Source organism: Eriocheir sinensis, chromosome 53 (assembly GCF_024679095.1).
Source record: "Eriocheir sinensis breed Jianghai 21 chromosome 53, ASM2467909v1, whole genome shotgun sequence".
Classification (NCBI taxonomy): domain Eukaryota; kingdom Metazoa; phylum Arthropoda; class Malacostraca; order Decapoda; family Varunidae; genus Eriocheir; species Eriocheir sinensis.
The window spans coordinates 4282692-4301797 of NC_066561.1; the positions used below are offsets into that span (position 1 = coordinate 4282692).

General features: G+C 42.2%; 1 protein-coding gene across 1 annotated transcript; it reads left to right on the plus strand.

Annotated features, from left to right (window-relative positions):
- Positions 1-373: 373 nt before the first annotated feature.
- On the plus strand, positions 374-17990 carry LOC126983216 (DNA replication licensing factor MCM3-like). Its single transcript, XM_050835839.1, has 15 exons — positions 374-542; positions 4567-4679; positions 5059-5267; positions 6352-6492; positions 7893-8059; positions 8852-9016; positions 9747-9883; positions 10248-10412; positions 11291-11638; positions 12234-12389; positions 13499-13649; positions 14704-14844; positions 15627-15792; positions 16135-16331; positions 17513-17990. Exons 1-15 carry the CDS (start codon positions 465-467, stop codon positions 17669-17671), a joined length of 2493 nt encoding a protein of 830 aa, XP_050691796.1. The 5' UTR covers positions 374-464; the 3' UTR covers positions 17672-17990.
- Positions 17991-19106: the final 1116 nt, after the last annotated feature.

A 19106-nucleotide genomic window follows, 5' to 3' on the forward strand; every position in this document is an offset into this window, starting at 1 on the left:
ATCGACCAGGAATACCCTCAGCTTGTTTGGGCAGCTGCTCATGGGTCTCCTTAAGCCTTGTGTCACTTCTAGACACACATAAATAACTTTGTTGTTGTGTGTGTGTTCGTGTGTTCCGCCAAGACTTGCCCCGCAGCGCCCTCTACACCACAAACCCCTGTCCGAGTGTGTGCCCTCATTAATACCTCCCTCATAATTAAGAAAAACAGTCCCTTCACCAAGAAAAACCCTAAACAAGTCTTCACACTATCCATATAATATCCTTTAGTCACGCTATTTTGGTCTGTGGAGTATTAAGATTATATATTAGACCTTGTTGATGAAGCCCAAGCCGGGGACAGAAAGAGGAATCGAAGACCCAACCTCGAGTCCCGCCTTTCCCGCGCTTTTGTGGCAGAGGAAGAAGGGGAAGAAGGCTTGTGGTGAGAGTCCTCTAGTGTTCTCCTCCCTGCTGCACCTCCACCATGGGCACCATCGATGTAGTGAACGACCAGCGCCTCAGGGACATCCAGAGGGAGTACCTGGAGTTCCTGGAGGATGAGGTAAGGACTCCATCACCCTCAGAATCACTCGCCGTAGGATGCCTTGCCCGGGGATGCTGGGTTCGCGGGGATCCACTATGTCTTAATTTAATGGGTTATTGATGTATTTAAGACTCTATCCTTTCTCGTGTGTATCCTCTCTTGTCATTTGGTAAAGAGTAAGATTTTAGGGTTTTGTGTATCTGGAGTTGAGGTTTTGGGTGTAGATATGTCTGGGGAGCCGCAGGCCCTTAATATGATGGTTGTTGGTGGATAAAACCTCTATATATACTCTCTCATCAGTATTCTCACGTGTTATTTGGTCAAGATGAGGATTTAAGGGACTAGAATGGCAGGGTTGGAGGAGTTTTGGTATATTGTCTGGGGTGCCGCGGTATCTTGCTTGGGGCCCACGCTGTTCCTGAAGACGAGGGACACCAGCGAGGGAGAAGGTGGTTGTAGGGGACGTAAGGCAGGTGGCATGGCGGTGTTTCGATGTGCAGACTAAGAGCTAGCTTATGAAGGGCTAACAGCAGGTAAATTTGTAAACAACGATGTGGTTAATCTAGCCAACTACTGCTTCTAATATACCGAAAAAACAGCATGGGGAGTGCATAGGATACTTCTTTTGCTTTGCTCAATTGTCAGGTTCTTTTGCTGGTCAGTGGTTGAGTTTGACCAAAATTGTGTGAGCCTAAAGGAACATCTTGAATGTTTTTTAAGTTTATATATCCAGCTTCCTTGAAAGCCAGAGTCCTCCACCCAGCCATGTCCCTAATCTTGTAGAGAGGCAGTTGCACAGTCTAGGTCCAGTAGTGTAAAAGCTATCTACCTGGACTGTTCTGACCCTCCGGGAGACACGACTTGTTGCACTCTTGTAGCAGTCCTGTCAAAGTGGGGTCTGTCAGGTGATGGAAGCCTCCCTATGCTGCTGCATTTGGCATTCTGTCCCTCAGGGTCTTCCAGGTTTCATATCTTAATGACCAGAAGAACCAACTAATTGTAAGGTGCTTCTCTTGTGCAGCTCACAAAGTTGTTTTAAAGACCTTGACACAAAGGCTGCAGACTACATTGTCAGGTAGACTCTTCCACCTATAAATAAGTTTCCTCTTAAGAATCTCATCAGCTTTGAACAGTTTGGCACAAATCTTTGCTTTCCAAACTACCCTCCCACAGTTTCTATTTTATCTGTACATTTATCTCCAGACACCTTTTTGGCTGCTCTGTCTTTACTGTGGTAGACAGTCACTGTTCATCCCCCCAACCTATCAACAGTGGTGTCCTGCAGGGCTCTTTTCTATCTCCCACCCTCTTTCTGTTCACTAATGATCTTTCCACGACATACTGTTTTATCCACTCCTATGCCGATGACTCTACATTGCTCAACATCTTTAACAGAAGAGCCTCCCATTAGGAATTACATGATAAGACTAGATACTACAGAATGCCTAACATCTGGCCTTACTATCATTTTTGAATGGGGCAAGAGGAATTTAGTGTCCTTCACTGCCTCAGAATCTTAGTTTCTCCACCTGTCAACTTGAAACAATCGTCCAAACACCTATCCCCTAGTCTGATAACACTCAGCTGTCACCTTCTTCCACAGTCAACATTCTCAACCTTTCCTTAACTCAAAATCTTAACTGGAAACTTCATGGCTCCTCTTTTGCTAAATCAGTTTCCTTGAGGTTAGGCATTCTGTATCACCTCCCAGGTTTTATCCCCTCACTGATGCCATCCATATGAAGGGGCCTTGTCATTGTATGCATCCCATGTGTTGGGGGGCTTCACACACACACACAGCCCTTTGGGACAGAGTGGAGTCAAAGGCTCTTCATCTCATCAACTCCCCTCCTCTTACTCACAATCTTCTACTTCTCAAATTCCACCACAGTGTTGACTCTACATCTTCAATCAATATTTTTAACTTGACTGGTCTTATGAACTTGCCAACTGCATACATCTACCTCTCCTGTGGCCCCACTGCACATGACTTTCTACTCTTGCTCACCCCTGTCTGTCCGAATCCCTAATGCAAGAGTTAACCAACATCTTCATTCCTTCATCTCTATCACTGGTAAACTTTGGAGCATCTTTCCTTTATCTGTATTTCCTCCTGCCTATGACTTGGACACTCAAGAGGGGAATACCAAGACACCTCTCCATCAGATATTGGCCTCTCTTCTGGCTACACATTCTCTTTACGTAGTTTTATAGGAGCAGTGCTTAGAAAAGCTTTTTTTTTTCTCTATTTTTGCCCTGGAGCTGCTTCCTTTACTGTAAAGAAAAAAAATATGGAGAGATTTACATTCATAGATTTACATAGATATTCAGATAGCACAGACCCTATGGTCTAGACTAGGTGGTCTGTCCTTAAATCTAAGTGAAATTATATGAATCAAATGGCACCAAAAGTTTGCATTTCTACTGTAGCAAATATTAAGTTGAAGGAAAAGTCGGTCGAGCTTGTTTAGGAGTCAGTCGTGTTGCACTGGATCACTGAAGGTGGGAGCTTATTCCATTCTTGCACTACAATGTTGGTGAAGAAAAATTTGGTGCAGTCTGAGAGAGAGAGAGAGAGAGAGAGAGAGTAACCAACCACAGACAGACAGACAGGATGAGTAGCTAAACAGGACCTGAAGAGAGAGAGAGGGGAGGGGGGTATCTCTTCTAAACCAAATATGAAAATAAAGTTGTGATCGGAGGAGCCCAACAGTGAGAACAGTTTGACAAAGTAAGCAGAAGGGTTAGAGGTAAGGAAGAGGTCTAGAATGTTGGGCGTGTCTTCAAGACAGTTGGGAATACTTGTAGGGTGCTGAACCAACTACTCTAGGTCATTGAGGAGAGCAAAGTTGTAGGCTTGTTCACCAGGTTAGTCAGTGAAAGAGGATGAAAGCCAAAGCTGGTGGTGAACATTGAAATCTCCCAAGATGGAGATTTCAGCGAAGGGAGAGTGGGTCAAGATGTGCTCCACTATGGAATTCAAAAAGTCAAAATATTTTATATAGTTGGTAGTTAGGTGAGAGGTAAACAGCACAGATGTATTTATAATGATAAGTAAGTCTTAGCCAGATGGTGAAAATTTCTGAAGAATCTAGGTTGTGGGCACATGAGCAAGGGACATCATTTCATACATAGACGTAACATTCAACTTTAGACTAAAATTTACCAGAGATAGTTGGAGTAGAGATTGCAGTCAGTAGCCTCAGAGATCTGCTATTCAGTTAGGAAGAGAAAGTGAGATTTAGAGGAGAGATGGTGTTCCACAGGATGAAAATTAGAGCAGAGACCACGAGTGTTGCAGAAGTTGATGAAGAAAAGTTGAAAGAGTTAGCAAGACACCTCTTGTTTGTTACCAAGGTGGAGTGCAAATATGTCAATCCAAGTATTGATCTGTTTTATCCATGTACCTATCCATGTAGAAAGATAAATTGATGGACATAAACGGAGAGAGTGTCCTGTCTCCTCTGCACCACGTCATGATTACAGCCACACAACACTCGCCTCTCCATTCTCAAATATAACAGGCTTCAACATGAATATATTAGTCATTCACAACAATTTTCTGAAGATGACAAACCACAGAAAACAGCTACAAGCCTGTTTTCTTTAATGGTAGACTGATGATAGTATTATGTATAGATATGTCACCGGATTGAAGAGGTTAAGCCAACATTGACAATTCAATTACTTATTCTAATGTATTTATTGTAACCATAACAATATTTCACTTTATTCCTATGTTATTGACCATCACATTGGCAAGTACTATTCAACTGGACATTTTTTTACATAATTTTTAGTCTCACAGTTCCTGCTCCCTGGGTAGATAAGAGTCAAAGAAATTTTTGTACGGTACTTGTGTTAACTTTCCCCCAACAGTAATTTATGGCTTGAATATTTTACCAAATTTAGAGTGTGTGTTTATAATGTACACAAGTTTAAGAATAGACACCATGAAAATAAGTTAAAATGGTTGACACCGGACTTGACTCAGCCGTCTAACGATACAAAATAGTTGATAACGCTGGGCATGCATTTTCAGGAGGACTCCGGGGTGTACACGCAGCTGGTGCGGGACATGGTGACCAGCGGGGACTGTCGCCTGGTTGTTAACATAAATGACCTGAGGAAGAAAAACCCACAGCGCGCCACCGGGTGAGTGAATTAAGGGCTGGGGATGGGGGTGAAAATGCATCAGTATTTCTTTGTTAAACATTGGTTGTCATAAGTGGGATTTTCACTCCGTTGATTGTATTATTATTTAGAGGAAATATGATATCAGGACATAAGATACAAAAATAGCTTGTGTTACTAGGGGTAAAGATTGTGTCCTGATTGGAATCTTCACATAATTTATTAATCTGTCGAGGTTGAGCATGGGATTACAGCCATATATATAGCAATAAGATGAACTTACTTATGTTAATTGTAAAATGAATTCAAATACTAGATAACTTGTGTATATTCCCCCACCTATGACCTAATATTTCTGTGTATATTCCCCCACCTCTGACCTAATATCTCTCCCACACAGACTTCTGAATGAGGCATACGAGGAACTGCCGGCGTTTAATCGAGCCCTCAAGGAGTTTGCTACATCAGTGGACGTTGAGTTTGCCAAGAACAATGAGGAGCTGTTTGTGGGGCTCGAGGGCAGCTTTGGGAGCAAACACGTGTCGCCCAGAACACTTACCGCCAGGAACCTCGGGAACATGGTGTGCGTGGAGGGTATCGTGACAAAGTGTGAGTGTCAGCCTCCGAGAGAGGGAGATAAGACCTGCATGCCTGTATACATCTTGTTAATGTGTTGCAAATTGTACCACTTTTTTTCTGTAATGTGCCAACACCTACTCTCCTACACTAGGTAAATACAGTATGTCATGTGTTGTAGAGTGTTCCACTTTTTCTGGAATATGACAACACCTGCCTTCCTTCCTACACCGTGTCATGCGTTGCTAATTGTACCACTTTTTTATGGAACATGACAACACTTTCCTTCTTATAAGACACCCTATCATATGTGTGTTGCAAATTGTACCATTTTTTCTAGATGATTACAACACTTACCTTCATACACTGTCATGTGTTCCTAATATTGTACCACTTTTTTATGGAACATGACAACACTTTCCTTCATATAAGACACCCTATCATATGTGTGTTGTGAATTGTACCATTTTTTTTTTTAGATGATTACAACACTTACCTTCATACACTGTCATGTGTTCCTAATATTGTACCACTTTTTTATGGAACATGACAACACTTTCCTTCATATAAGACACCCTATCATATGTGTGTTGTGAATTGTACCATTTTTTTCGAGATTATTACAACACTTACCTTCATACACCTTGTCATATATGTGTTGCTAATATTGTACCACTTTTTTAAGGAACATGACAACACTTTCCTTCATATAAGACACCCTATCATATGTGTGTTGTGAATTGTACCATTTTTTCTAGACAATTACAACACTTACCTTCATACACCACGTCATATATTTGTTGCTAATTGTACCACTTTTTTATGGAACATGACAACACTTTCCTTCTTATAAGACACCCTATCATGTGTTGCAAATTGTACCATTTTTTCTAGACGATTACAACACTTACCTTCATACACCACGTCATATAGGTGTTGCTAATTGTACCACTTTTTCCGTAATGTAATGAACACCAGTAATGTAATATAATGGATACCTGCCTTGTACACTCTTTGCCATACGTGTTGCAAACCGTGCCACTCTCACCTGTACCAAAACATCACCTGCCTTTCTACACCTTGTCATGGTTTCCTGAGCAAGTCCTTTTGTCCGCAGGCTCGTTGGTGCAGCCCAAGGTGGTGCGTTCAGTCCACTACTGCCCCGCCACCAAGAAGACCATGGAACGACGCTACACCGACTTAATGTCCTACGACCCACAGCCCTCCAGCGCCCTCTACCCCACCAAGGATGCGTCAGGTGGGTGTTTGGAAGAGTGGGGTATGTTGAGTGCTGATTTGAGTGAGATATGTGTTTTTTTTTTATTTTTTTATAGTGGTGGATGAGTGATTGGGTGAGGTGTGCTTGATTTTTATAGTGGTGGATGGGTGTGTGCTGTAGTGATAGATTGAGGTGTATATGTTTTTTTTATTTATTTATTTATTTATTTATTTTTTTTTTTTTACTACCATTCCTATCCATATTCCTATTCCTATTCCACATTCCTATTCCTATTTATATCTCTGGCACCCTTTCCTCCCATCACTCCTTTTCACACTTATCCCTTGCCTCCAGATTCTCTCTTTCCAATACTCATCCACTCTATTCCCTTAAAATTCTCACAACTGTTTATAGACTTAACATAATTTGAGTATCTACCCGCCTCCCTTAATTGCAATTGGCACGGATTTGGCTTTCACTGGTAGCCTGGTAACATATACTCCCAGGTCTTTCTCTGCCTCTGGTGGATAGTGGAGTGTTTCCCATGTGGTATTGGTGTGCTGGATTTCCCCTCCCAAGGTGCATGACCACATTTTTCTTCATTGAATTGTAGCAGCCACTTTTTGTTCCATTCCTGTAGCTTGGTGATGTCTTCTTGTAGGAAATCCGCAGTCAAGGAGTTATCAAATGATGTGTGGCCTTTCCTCCCCCCTTGAAAAAACTGATGGATGTCTTTCTTTCCTCCCCCCTTGAAAAAACTGATGGATGTCTTTCTTTCCTGCCCCTTGAAAAAACTGATGGATGTCTTTCTTTCCTGCCCCTTGAAAAAACTGATGGATGTCTTTCTCTCCTCCCCCCTTGAAAAAACTGATGGATGTCTTTCTCTCCTCCCCCTTGAAAAAACTGATGGATGTCTTTCTTTCCTGCCCCTTGAAAAAACTGATGGATGTCTTTCTTTCCTGCCCCTTGAAAAAACTGATGGATGTCTTTCTCTCCTCCCCCCTTGAAAAAACTGATGGATGTCTTTCTCTCCTCCCCCTTGGAAAACTGATGGATGTCTTTCTTTCCTGGCCCTAGATAAAACTGATGGATGTCTTTCTCTCCTCCCCCTTGAAAAAACTGATGGATGTCTTTCTTTCCTGCCCCTTGAAAAAACTGATGGATGTCTTTCTTTCCTGCCCCTTGAAAAAACTGATGGATGTCTTTCTCTCCTCCCCCTTGAAAAAACTGATGGATGTCTTTCTCTCCTCCCCCTTGAAAAAACTGATGGATGTCTTTCTTTCCTCCCCCCTTGAAAAAACTGATGGATGTCTCTCTCCTCCCCCCTTGAAAAAACTGATGGATGTCTTTCTCTCCTCCCCCCTTGAAAAAACTGATGGATGTCTTTCTCTCCTCCCCCCTTGAAAAAACTGATGGATGTCTTTCTCTCCTCCCCCAAGGTAACCTGCTGGAGACGGAGTTTGGGCTGTGTGTGTACAAGGACCACCAGACCATGTCCATCCAGGAGATGCCGGAGAAGTCCCCGGCGGGTCAGCTGCCCCGCTCAGTGGAGGTCATCCTGGATAATGACCTTGTGGACCGGTGCAAGCCAGGGGACAGGGTGCAGGTAAGGGGTGGCCGGACCAGCTGCTTAGAGGGCATTGGGGTACCATGTCGCTTCAGCACGTAGATACTGTAAATCATGCCAGGTGCTGCGGAAAGTCACTGTACTCAGATAGTCTACATTGTGTTAAGTGTAGCACGAACCCATTTTATTTTGGTACTTAAATTAATGGGCTTTTTTGTCTCTGTTTTTTGTTTCCCTAGGGCTGCCTTCATTGCTGTAAAAAAAAAAGAAAAAAAAGTTACGTTGCCTTATCCTTGCTCTCATTAGCCACAGGATAATTAAAGAAAAGAATGGCTGACAACTTGCAATGTTTTTGGTCTACATTTTCTTGGGTCACATCACTCCTGACCTTCCTGTTTCATTTCATTGATATTCAGTATGTAAAGTCATCGCATTGACTAATCCTGGAGTTTTTTCTGTGTAGAGGTTGTGTCTGCTATATATATTTTTTTAATTTTCCTGGAACTAAATTGCTTCCTTTGCTATTGATATTTTTAGCCTAGAATAAATGTTTCTTTATTATATGATTTTCACAAGTCACAATTTCAAGACACTAAGGAAGCAGGAAGACAGAGGCACTATGGCATTTTTTTTTATTATTATTATTGTTATTATTATTATTATTATTATTATTAAGGTAGCAGCTCAAGGGCAAAAAATACATAAAACACAGAACCCCATTAAGCATTGCTCCCATAAAAGAAAGCAAGAGATGAGTGGCCAAATGAGAGGTCAATTTCAGATGGAGCGTTGTCCTCATACTCCCCTCTTGAAAGACACTTGCCCTTCCAGATTGTGGGTATTTACCGGTGCCTGCCGAGGAGACAAGGGTCCTTCACCAGCGGCACCTTTGGCACCATCCTGCTGGCCAACAACGTGGTCCTAATGAGCAAGGAAGTGTCGCCGCTCATCTACACAGAGGACGTCCAGAAGTGTAAAAAGTTCTCCCGGCAGAAGGTGTGTGTATTTACCTAGTTGTATTTATCTAGTTGTAGTCTTACAGGGCCTGGGCTTTATGCTCATGTGGTCCCGTCTCTGTATCTGCATTTATCTAACTCTTCCTTAAAGCTTTGCACACTCCTCGCCGATACTACATCCTCACGTAGTCTGTTCTAAACCTCTATATTTCTTTGCGGGAAGCTATATTTCTTTGTGTCTCAAGCATCTTCCCTTCCTCAATTGTTTACTATTTCCTCTTGTGTTCCTGGTGGTAATTCCTTCTCTTAGTAGCAACTCCTCATTATCTACTTCCATTTTGCTCATTTATTTATAGATTTGTATTAGGTCTCCCCTTTCTCTTCTTTGCTCTAGTGTTGGTAAGTCCATTTCCTTTAGTGTGTGTGTGTGTGTGTGAGTGAGTGAGAGGGTCACTGCATCATGTTGCTGTGTTGTATCTTCTTACCTAATTGTTCTTAACTAACTTTATTTTTACTGGGTTGTCAAGCTTGTAGTGTCCTGCATTTGAAACACTTTATTTTATGTATATATTTTTGTTACTTGTTTTTATTTTTTTATCTTTGCTGAGAATGTTTTTAGCACACATAACTTATTCCAGTAACGTATTCCGTTGATTTGTTGCTCTCTCTGGAAAGCTGAATTTTCTCACATCCTTCTTTAATCTTTGTATAATTTTTCACTGTCCATAAAGGCTTAACTATAACACTGGATTCTCTCACAAATGGCCCAGAATCAGGACGTGTTTGAGCTGCTGGGCAAGTCGCTGGCCCCAAGCATCCACGGCCACGAGTACATCAAGAAGGCGCTGCTGTGCATGCTGCTAGGCGGCGTGGAGAAGGTGCTGCCCAACGGGACGCGCCTCAGGGGGTCAGTACACATTCACCCATTATCTGCATAATTTATTGCTGTGTTACATTTATTATTTATGTTTATACACCTTTGAGCTGCTCCTTTCCTGTTATAAAAAAACATGATAGTAAGTGACTACCCACATGCTGTCCAGAAGACCACCCATCAACCCTGACTCTAGATTCTAGGATTAAAGATGAGCTCCGGGGGGCAGCATGAGCTAGTGCAAGATGGCGCCACTATAAACACTTGCCTGTGCCACAACGGGCTGGGCCATACCATCAGGCCCCTCCAAAACAAGCCTACAGGCACCATAAGCAAAGATGTAAAAAATAGAAAATAAAAAGTAATCATAATAAGTAACAACCTGTCACCATAACAGAGACATCAACATCCTGCTGATGGGTGACCCGTCCGTGGCCAAGTCCCAGCTGCTGCGCTACGTGATGAACACAGCACCGCGGGCCATCACCACCACCGGCCGTGGATCGTCGGGGGTGGGTCTCACGGCGGCCGTCACCACAGACAACGAAACCGGGGAGAGGAGGTGAGTCTCTGGTTTGCTGTATGTTTTGTGCTAATTAAACTCAACTATAGTCTTCCAGATATGTCGAGGCCGGTCTGGCGTAGGCTCCCGTGGGTCCTTTCCTCCCCTCTGCTCTGCCACACACTCCCAACACCTATCTCTTCCTCTCATATGTAAGCTATAGGTAACATATAAGAGAAAAAATAGGTGTTGGGACTGTGTGGCAGAGCAGAGGGGAGAAATGGACCCGCAGGAGCCAACGCCAAAACGGACTCGACAATTTGGTTTCACTATAGAGTGTAGGAAAGCAAAAGTATAAATGTTAAACAGACTGGAGAAAGGAGGCAAGTCTGGTTTGTTATTTATTTCATACATAATAAACTATTATAATCCCCCAAAATTTGAGAGGTATATAAATCTGTTGGTTTATCATGCTTGTTAAATTTTACTGGAATACAAAAAAGGAAAAAGGAAAAATCTAAAAAATGGGAAGAAGTTGAGTCTTTGTTGTTTATTTCATCCTCATTAAACTTATCAGAACACAGAAAAGTAAACGAAAATCCCTAAAACAAAGAGCAAACTTTACGAAATCATAAGTAGAATAGTAAGTCTTTGTAAGAAAAAAAAGTTCTGAGGCAGAAAAAGGTCATGCCATTTAACCCAGTAGCAGCAATGGGCCAAATTTGTGCCATGATATAAACCCCCCAAAATAGATGATACATAAACTGATCACAAATGCTTTGATATTTATTATGAAATGGTTTGTGTGAGGGGTGATTTTTTCTCATTTTTCTAGCTTAGAGGGACCATTAAGAAACATGATCCCCGCTGCTACCGGGTTAAATATTGCTCAGTCATCAGGCAGTGCAACAAGTACCTAACCTTTTTCCATCCCCCAGACTCCAGGCCGGTGCGATGGTTCTGGGTGACCGAGGCATCGTGTGCATCGACGAGTTTGACAAGATGAGCGACGCCGACCGCACGGGGATCCACGAGGTGATGGAGCAGGGCCGCGTGACCATCGCCAAGGCTGGGATACACGCCAGACTCAACGCCCGGTGCTCCGTCCTCGCTGCGGCCAACCCCGTCTACGGCCGCTACGACCAGTACAAGACCCCCATGGAGAACATCGGCCTCCAGGACTCACTGCTCTCTCGTTTTGATTGCCTCTTCATCATGCTGGACGTGGCCGACAACGACAGCGACCGCAGGATAGCCGATCACGTGGTCCGCATGCACAGATACAGGTGAGGCTTGGGTAGTCTGTGGGCTTTTTGGGTCCAGGATGTGTTGTTGAGAAATGTTTGGTTGGCTCAGGTGGTGGTTTTGCTGGGATGGGTTCAAGCTGTGTTGTTGAGAGATAGTTGGATTGGTTAAAAACTTAAAATGAGCTGCTTTTTTCAACCCTTGTCATCCTATATTTGTTGTATCTGCGTCTTGGAGGGAGGCTTTGGTAGCTTATCATAAAAATAATAATAAGAAAAATTTATCTTTAATATGACGTGAAGTAGCTTTTTTTTAATTATTTTTGTTTATTGTATTTATCTTTTTTTTTTTACTATAGTTACTGTAAAAAAAAAAGGGAGGAAAAATAGACCATTGAAGTAAACATTTGTGGGTCAGATAAAATTATTATTATTTTATTTATTTATTTTCCCATGCTCAGCCACATACACCTTACATCTGGCAAAGTGACAATAGACCTGCAAGTGTAAAACATGTCTGGGTTGGCTTACAAACTTTCTAATCCCTCCGCGTGTCAGGTAAATAATGCGTTCATACACCACCACCGCTGCCATTATTTTTGCCGTCACACCCCAAACCAATCACCTCCGTCCCCAGGTCACCGCGGGAGCAGGACGGCGAGGCGCTGGGGATGTGTATAGGGCAGGATATGCTGTCCACCACTAACCCCGACGCTGTAGTGGAGGACGAGACCGAGACTCCCATCTACGAGAAGTACAACGCCCTTCTCCACGGCAGCCTCAGGTCCAAGAAGTGAGTGCAGAGACATGCAGTATAGATAGGTACAGTTATGGAGAAAGACATGAGAAGGATACACATTAGGGGGGAGAAAGTATGCAACCATCAAGAGTGGGAGGTGTCGGGACCCAGAAGACGAACAAACAGAGAAATTACCATAAGAGCACAGTCGTAAACATCTGATAGGACAAACACTAACAAGGAGGGTAACAGATAAACAACAGTCGTAAACATCTGATAGGACAAACACTAACAAGGAGGGTAACAGATATACAACAGTCGTAAACTTCTGGGTCCCGACAGAGGGCCTCGTAGCCTGTCCAACCAAATAAGGGAAAATATTGACGTTAAATGAAAAGAAGAACAAGCATTAGAGATATCAAGAGCTGTGGACTTCAATATTGAGCTCCCATTGTCTTAACTTATTGTGACTCTGCAACCTCGAATACTAGAACCAATTCTTTGTACCTTAAGTTAACCATTCACTCCTCCTTTACACAAACATGAGTGTGTCCTTCATTCCTCCTATTCCTTTAGCCAATCCTTTGTTCTTCTTTCCATTTAGAAATACTTGACCCGGTAGCAGCGACGGGCCAAATTTGTGGCTTTACCGTGTAGCAGCGACAGGCCAAATTTGTGCCATGATATCAACCCCCCAAAATAGATGATACACAATCTGATCAGAAATGCTTTGATATATATTATGAAATGGTTTGTATGAGGGGTGATTTTTTCTCATTTTTCTCGCTTAGAGGGACCATTAAGAAACATGATCCCTGCTGCTACCGGGTTAAGCCAGTCTTTCGGTCCTTACACAAACAATTGAGTCAGTCAATTGTTCCTCCTTTTTTGTATGTACACTTAAAACATTTCTTCAGTCCCTCCTTATACAAACAGTGAGTTAACCCTCCATTCTTCCTCCTTAACACAAGCATGAGCCAGTTCTTCAGTCCTTACACAAACACTCAAGACAGCCCATCAGTCCTCTTTCACAAACACTTCTCAGTCCTTCAGCCCTTACACAAACACTTGAGTTAAACCTTCATTCCTCCTTTACACAAACACAAACCAGTCCTCCAGTCCTCTCCACAAACAGTCCTTCATTTCTCCTCCTCCTTCGGCAGAGACAAAATCGTGAGCATTCAGTTCATGAGGAAGTACATCCACATTGCCAAGAGCATCAAGCCCACGCTGACCAAGGAGGCGTGTGAGGTCATCGCCGAGGAGTACTCTCGCCTCCGCTCCCAGGACACCGAACACTCCAACATGGCCAGGGTACGGAGGGCTTGGAGCAGGGGGTGAGGGGTTCTACAGGGACTTGATGTGGCAGTATAGTAGATGGAAACACACTTGAAAGCTTTTATTTTTATTTATTTGTTTATTTATCTTTTTTTTGCGTGTGTATTTAGAAAAAATGGTGATAATTGGTTTTCTAGGTGTTTGGTGTCCTATTGTAGAGGATTAAAACACACTAGCAGGCTTTTATTTATTTATTCATTTATCATATTTTTAATGGTGATCTGTGGTTCTATAGGTGCTTGGTATCCTAGTATAGAGGATTAAAACACACTAGCAGGCTTTTATTCATTTATTCATTTATTGTATTTTTTATTTATTTACATTTGTGTGTTTGGAATGAATGGAAATTGTGTGTCAGTTATTTTTGTTTCTTTATTGTGCTGAGAAAATGGTGGTTGATATGGAGTAGCTATTTCTTTTAGGTGTGTGTTCAGAGTAGAATGCCGGACACCAAAACAAATCAAATGTACACTTGGGTTGAATTCTTTCTTTAGTCAAGGGGTGTGGAGTCAGAGTCGGTGGAGTCGGGTATTTTTGGCTGGAGTCGGTAACACGTAATCATTTATCGTGTTTTGTAGATGTGAAGTTTTTTTCTTTTTCGTTATCTAGATGTTGTCTATATAGAGTACACGTAATTTGGATGTAAATACATGTAAGAAAATGGACCTCAAGAAAGTCTACAGGCAGTATAGGGGGAGGGGCATGAGGGTCGGAGTCAGAGCCGCAAAATTTTAACTCCGACTCCACACCCCTGCTTTAGTCTGCTCAAGTAGAGGATACTGACTGCAATTAATGATGAAAATACACTGGATAATCAATCATTTTCTTTGTTTTATCTTGAAAGACTTGCATGTTAAATCCAGTCAAATAATCTATAATAGGGAGGCATTTTCATAAGAACTCAATAGTGTTTTATCTTGAAAGAGTTGCATCATAAATCTTCATATAATTCTAAGAGGGGGACATTTTCAAAGAATTTAATAGGTTTACTTTGGTCTGGTCTAATTGAAGGTCCTGTTACCCCCTCCAGACCCAGCCCATCACTGCCCGAGCCCTGGAGACCCTGATCCGTCTGTCCACTGCTCACGCCAAGGCCCGGTTGTCCTGCACGGTGGAGGTGGAGGATGCCGAGGCTGCGATCGAGATGGTACAATATGCATACTTCAAAAAGGTGCGTCTGTGGCGAGTTAAATGATTATAAAACTTCTTCATACACTTTACTTTCTCCAATTCAGCTCCAAAATTTGTTGACAGTTCCTTTATCCAGTTCAGTTTGAGATGGTACAATACGCATACTTCAAAAAGGTGTGTCTGTGGCAAGTTAAAGGATTGTTAAACTTCAGGACATACATTTTTTTGTCCAAATCAGCTCCACAATTTGTCAACAGTTCATTTATCCAGTTCAGTTTGAGATGGTACAGTACGCATACTTCAAAAAGGTGCATTTCCTCTGTCCTTGTCCTTGGCGAGTTGAAGAATTGTAAAACTTAACCTAGTAGCTGTGGGGATCATGTTTCTTATAGGCCCCTCTAAGCGAGAAAAATGAGAAGAAATCATTACTCACACAAACCATTTCATACTATATATCAAAGCATTTGTGATCAGTTTATGCATCATCTATTTTGAGGGGTTTATATCATTGCAAAAATTTGGCCCATCGCTGGTACATGGTATAGCCACAAATTTGGCCCGTCGCTGCTACCGGGTTAATCACACACAATACTTCATCCAATTGAACTCAGAAATGTATGTTAACAGTTACATTATCCATATCAGTTCTATCTTATCTTGAAAGAGTTTCATCATAAATCTTCATATAATTCTAATAGGGAGACATTTTCAAAGAATTCAATAGGATTACTTTGGTCTAGTCAAACTGAAGGTCCCATTACCCCCTCCAGCTCAGAAATTCAGTAACACCCTTTTTTATATATATTTTGGTGTTTGTTTTAGGTCCTGGAGAAGAAAAAGAAGCAGAAGGTAGATGAGGACAGTGCAACGGAGACAGAAGGGGAGGAGGAGGAGGAGGCCGAGGGAGGAAGGAAGAAGAGGAAGAGGAAACCTAGCGGCGACAAGGAAAAGAAGTCCAAGAAGCCCAAGAAGAAGCCCGGCGATGAAGGTACAGAATTTAGCTTTATAGTTATTTATTTTATTAGTTTGTTTATTTATATATTTATTTAAATGCGATATATTTGTACGCCAAGGGAAACCTGGTGATGAAGGTATACAATCTAGTTCTTTTTATTTATGTTTTGTTTGTTATTATTATTATTATTATTTTGTCACATATGTATTTGTAAACCAAGAGAAACCTGATAATGAAAATATACAATTACTTCTTTTTTTATTTATCTTTATTTATTTATTTATTGCCATATATTTCTAACAATGTAAGTGATTTCTTGACCTTGAGACTAAAGTAAGACACCCATTCTCCATCCCCTCCCCCTCCCCCCTAAAGGTTACGACCCCTACGAAATTGACGATGACGAGGATGAGGCGGCGGAGGGCACACAGACGCTTGCCTCACCCACGCTGTCTGCCGTCCGGAGCTCAAAACGCCCTGCCGAGGAAACAGCAACACCCGCCACGCCCAAGGAGATTGCGGATGAGCGACTGGATGCTTTCAAAGCCTCCCTCCTGAAGCTGCTCAAGGAGGTAAGGAACTAAACAGGAATTCAGTTTGATGAAAAAGAAAACAAGTACCGTACATAACATCATTTCGTCCTTTGAACTGACAGGACCCAACTTCAGCACATTCATTAATCAATTGTCATTCATCCTTCATATCCTTTATAATACTTCAGGATCAATCATTTCATCCTTCTCATCCTTCATAATCAGTCAGTACTCAGCTGAAGTGTATCTTAACCCGGTAGCAGCGGGGATCATATTTCTTAACCCTTAAATTACGGTGATCATATATATAAGTGTGCTACCACACGCCCCACCCATACGGGGATCATATATATAACCATCACAGTCTACGCTCCCTACGTTTCAAATATACTGCCAGTTCTTGACTCAGAAGAATGGTGGAGGCATCTGGCATCCGTACACACTCTCATTCGTCTCAGCGCGCGCCCTACCGAAGGCCACAGATCATTTTCCACTTTTGTTCGGAATACATCTGTCATGTCTCGTGACGCGTCAAGCAGTTCCTCTGCTCCGGGCGGAAGTAGAGCGCGGGCGAATCAAGGTGACAGTGACTCTGATGACTGATATAGTAGTGACATTGAAAGAGAGAGAGAGAGAGTGGGGTGCTTCCACTCGACAGGTCACAGCCACGATAAAATGCGCAATATTTTCGGCTGTCCTAACTTTTTTATTATTATTAGGAGAGAAGTTTTATTACACCTCCATATACTAGATGAATACACAATTATTGCAAAGACACCATTTCCACCTTTTTTAAATGTCTAAATTTTCCCCGTGCACACCACACCACACCCGTACTTTAAGGGTTAATGGTCCCTCCAAGCGAGAAAAATGAGAAAAAATCATCCCTCACACAAACCATTTCATAATATATATCAAAGCATTTGTGATCAGTTTATGTATCATCTATTTTGGGGGGGTTAAATCATGGCACAAATTTGGCCCGTCGCTGGTACCAGTCAATACTCAACTTCAGTGTATCTTAAAATTAGCTTCATTATTTGACTGTTTGGGATGATTTTTATGTAACAAGATTTTTCCTTCATCCTTCATAGTCAGTTATCCTTCAAAATCCTTCATCCTTCATCAGTCAATACCCAGCTGAGTGTGTTCATACATTACCTTCATTACCCGACTCTATGGGATATCATGGCATTACACAAGGCTTTTCTTTCCTCCAGGAGCGCACGCAGATGGTACCGATGACCCGAGTGAAGGATTACGTCAACACAGCGCACGCCGAGCAGCCCTTCACCGATGACGAGTTTGAAGCCGCCGTGGAGAAGATGACGGACGCAAACCAGATCATGGTGGCTGACGAAATGCTCTTCCTCATCTAAAAGGGGGCACTCAGGGGAGGGAGGGAGGGAATGAGGGACCAACTTGGATTTACAAAAAAAAAAAAAATCATGTTTATGCAACGTGTTCATCAAAAAAGTGCATCATCAGTAGCTGATTATGTCTACGGTATGTAACAGTATTGTACCATCATTAAGTTCTTCCATACAGTTTTGTGTCATGACTCGGCATAGAGGATGTAAGTAAATCACAGTTAGCAAACTTTGTATTTTTTGCATTTGCCAGTTTATTGTTTTGTCTTTATGAAAGTTTTATTTGTATTAGATGTTATGGCTTTCCAATAAAATGGCAAATAACTTACGCAAAGCTTTACTGGACATCATATCCAGCAAGACTGTTTTTCTGGATTCTGTTTGAAGCGCTTTCAGGATGCACTTAAATGTCTGGGCCTGCTCTTTCTGGATGTGCAGCCAACTAGCTACCCAATGCAGTGGTGGCTGAACAGGCCCATAATTTTAGCAGATTCTGCTGGGAGGCTAGAGAGCATCAAAGGTTCAAGAGGTGCAGAGGAGGATGGGAAGCAAAGCGAACATGCACAGGTGGGGAAATTTTTTTTAAATAAGCATTTTTAGGGGCATTTTGAGACCAATATAGAAAACATTGGGGGGCTATGGCCCCCCCAGAGCTTACGGACCTGTGGCTGAACAAGTACTCACGCTTACTGTTTGCTTTGTGTCACATACATACTTTGAAACTATGAAAAGAGATGCTGTGGATGAAAATAAGAACTCCACTTTTCAGTTAAGGAATCAATTCTGTGTCAAACCAAATTGTATTAGAATTATGGACAAGTGTAAGGATTAACTGGAACATCAGGAGCTTGACTCAGTATTGTATAATTACATAGGTAAAGTGAAGATGTATAGCTATGAATGATCAGAATGAATTATCCTGCAAGGACCCAGACTCAGGTGGTGGATAATAGTTTATCTAATTCAGGCTCCTTTACTGGCTAGTCACCTCCACTCAGGTGCAGCAGACAGGCTGGGGAGTACTTGGATCATTCATGGAGGGAAATAAAATAGGTGTAGATTATGCAGCATCCCCAGGTGAGTGGAAGAACCAAACCACACTCCTGTCTGGCCTGCACACATGCATACGCAATCAATCCTGTAAAAATACAATTGGGTAAGAACATGCAGACCAAAATCTCTACAAGTAAGTTGTGGTGCAGGGCGGATGTGTGTCGCGTTTAGCTCCACACGAAAACTGCTTCATCGACATGGCTGGCAGGGCTAGGAGTCTGAGGGATCAGTGTTACGTTTGCGAGGATTTCGCAGGCGAGAAGTGAATCAGATGCTGTTTGTGTCTTGGGTGGTGTCATGTGAAGTGTGAATTTGTTTGGAATCATGCAGGATAATATACCTAAAATAAATTGGATATGCAACCCTTGCCTCCATAAAGCATCTCTGGCTA

Bases quoted from the DNA above. Each gene is read 5' to 3' on its own strand.
- LOC126983216 (XM_050835839.1), top strand. From the start codon at position 465: ATGGGCACCATCGATGTAGTGAACGACCAGCGCCTCAGGGACATCCAG. The intron at 11,639-12,233 runs GTGAGGCTTGGG...CTCCGTCCCCAG, and splicing joins GTCCGCATGCACAGATACAG to GTCACCGCGGGAGCAGGACG. The intron at 12,390-13,498 runs GTGAGTGCAGAG...CTCCTTCGGCAG, and splicing joins GGCAGCCTCAGGTCCAAGAA to AGACAAAATCGTGAGCATTC.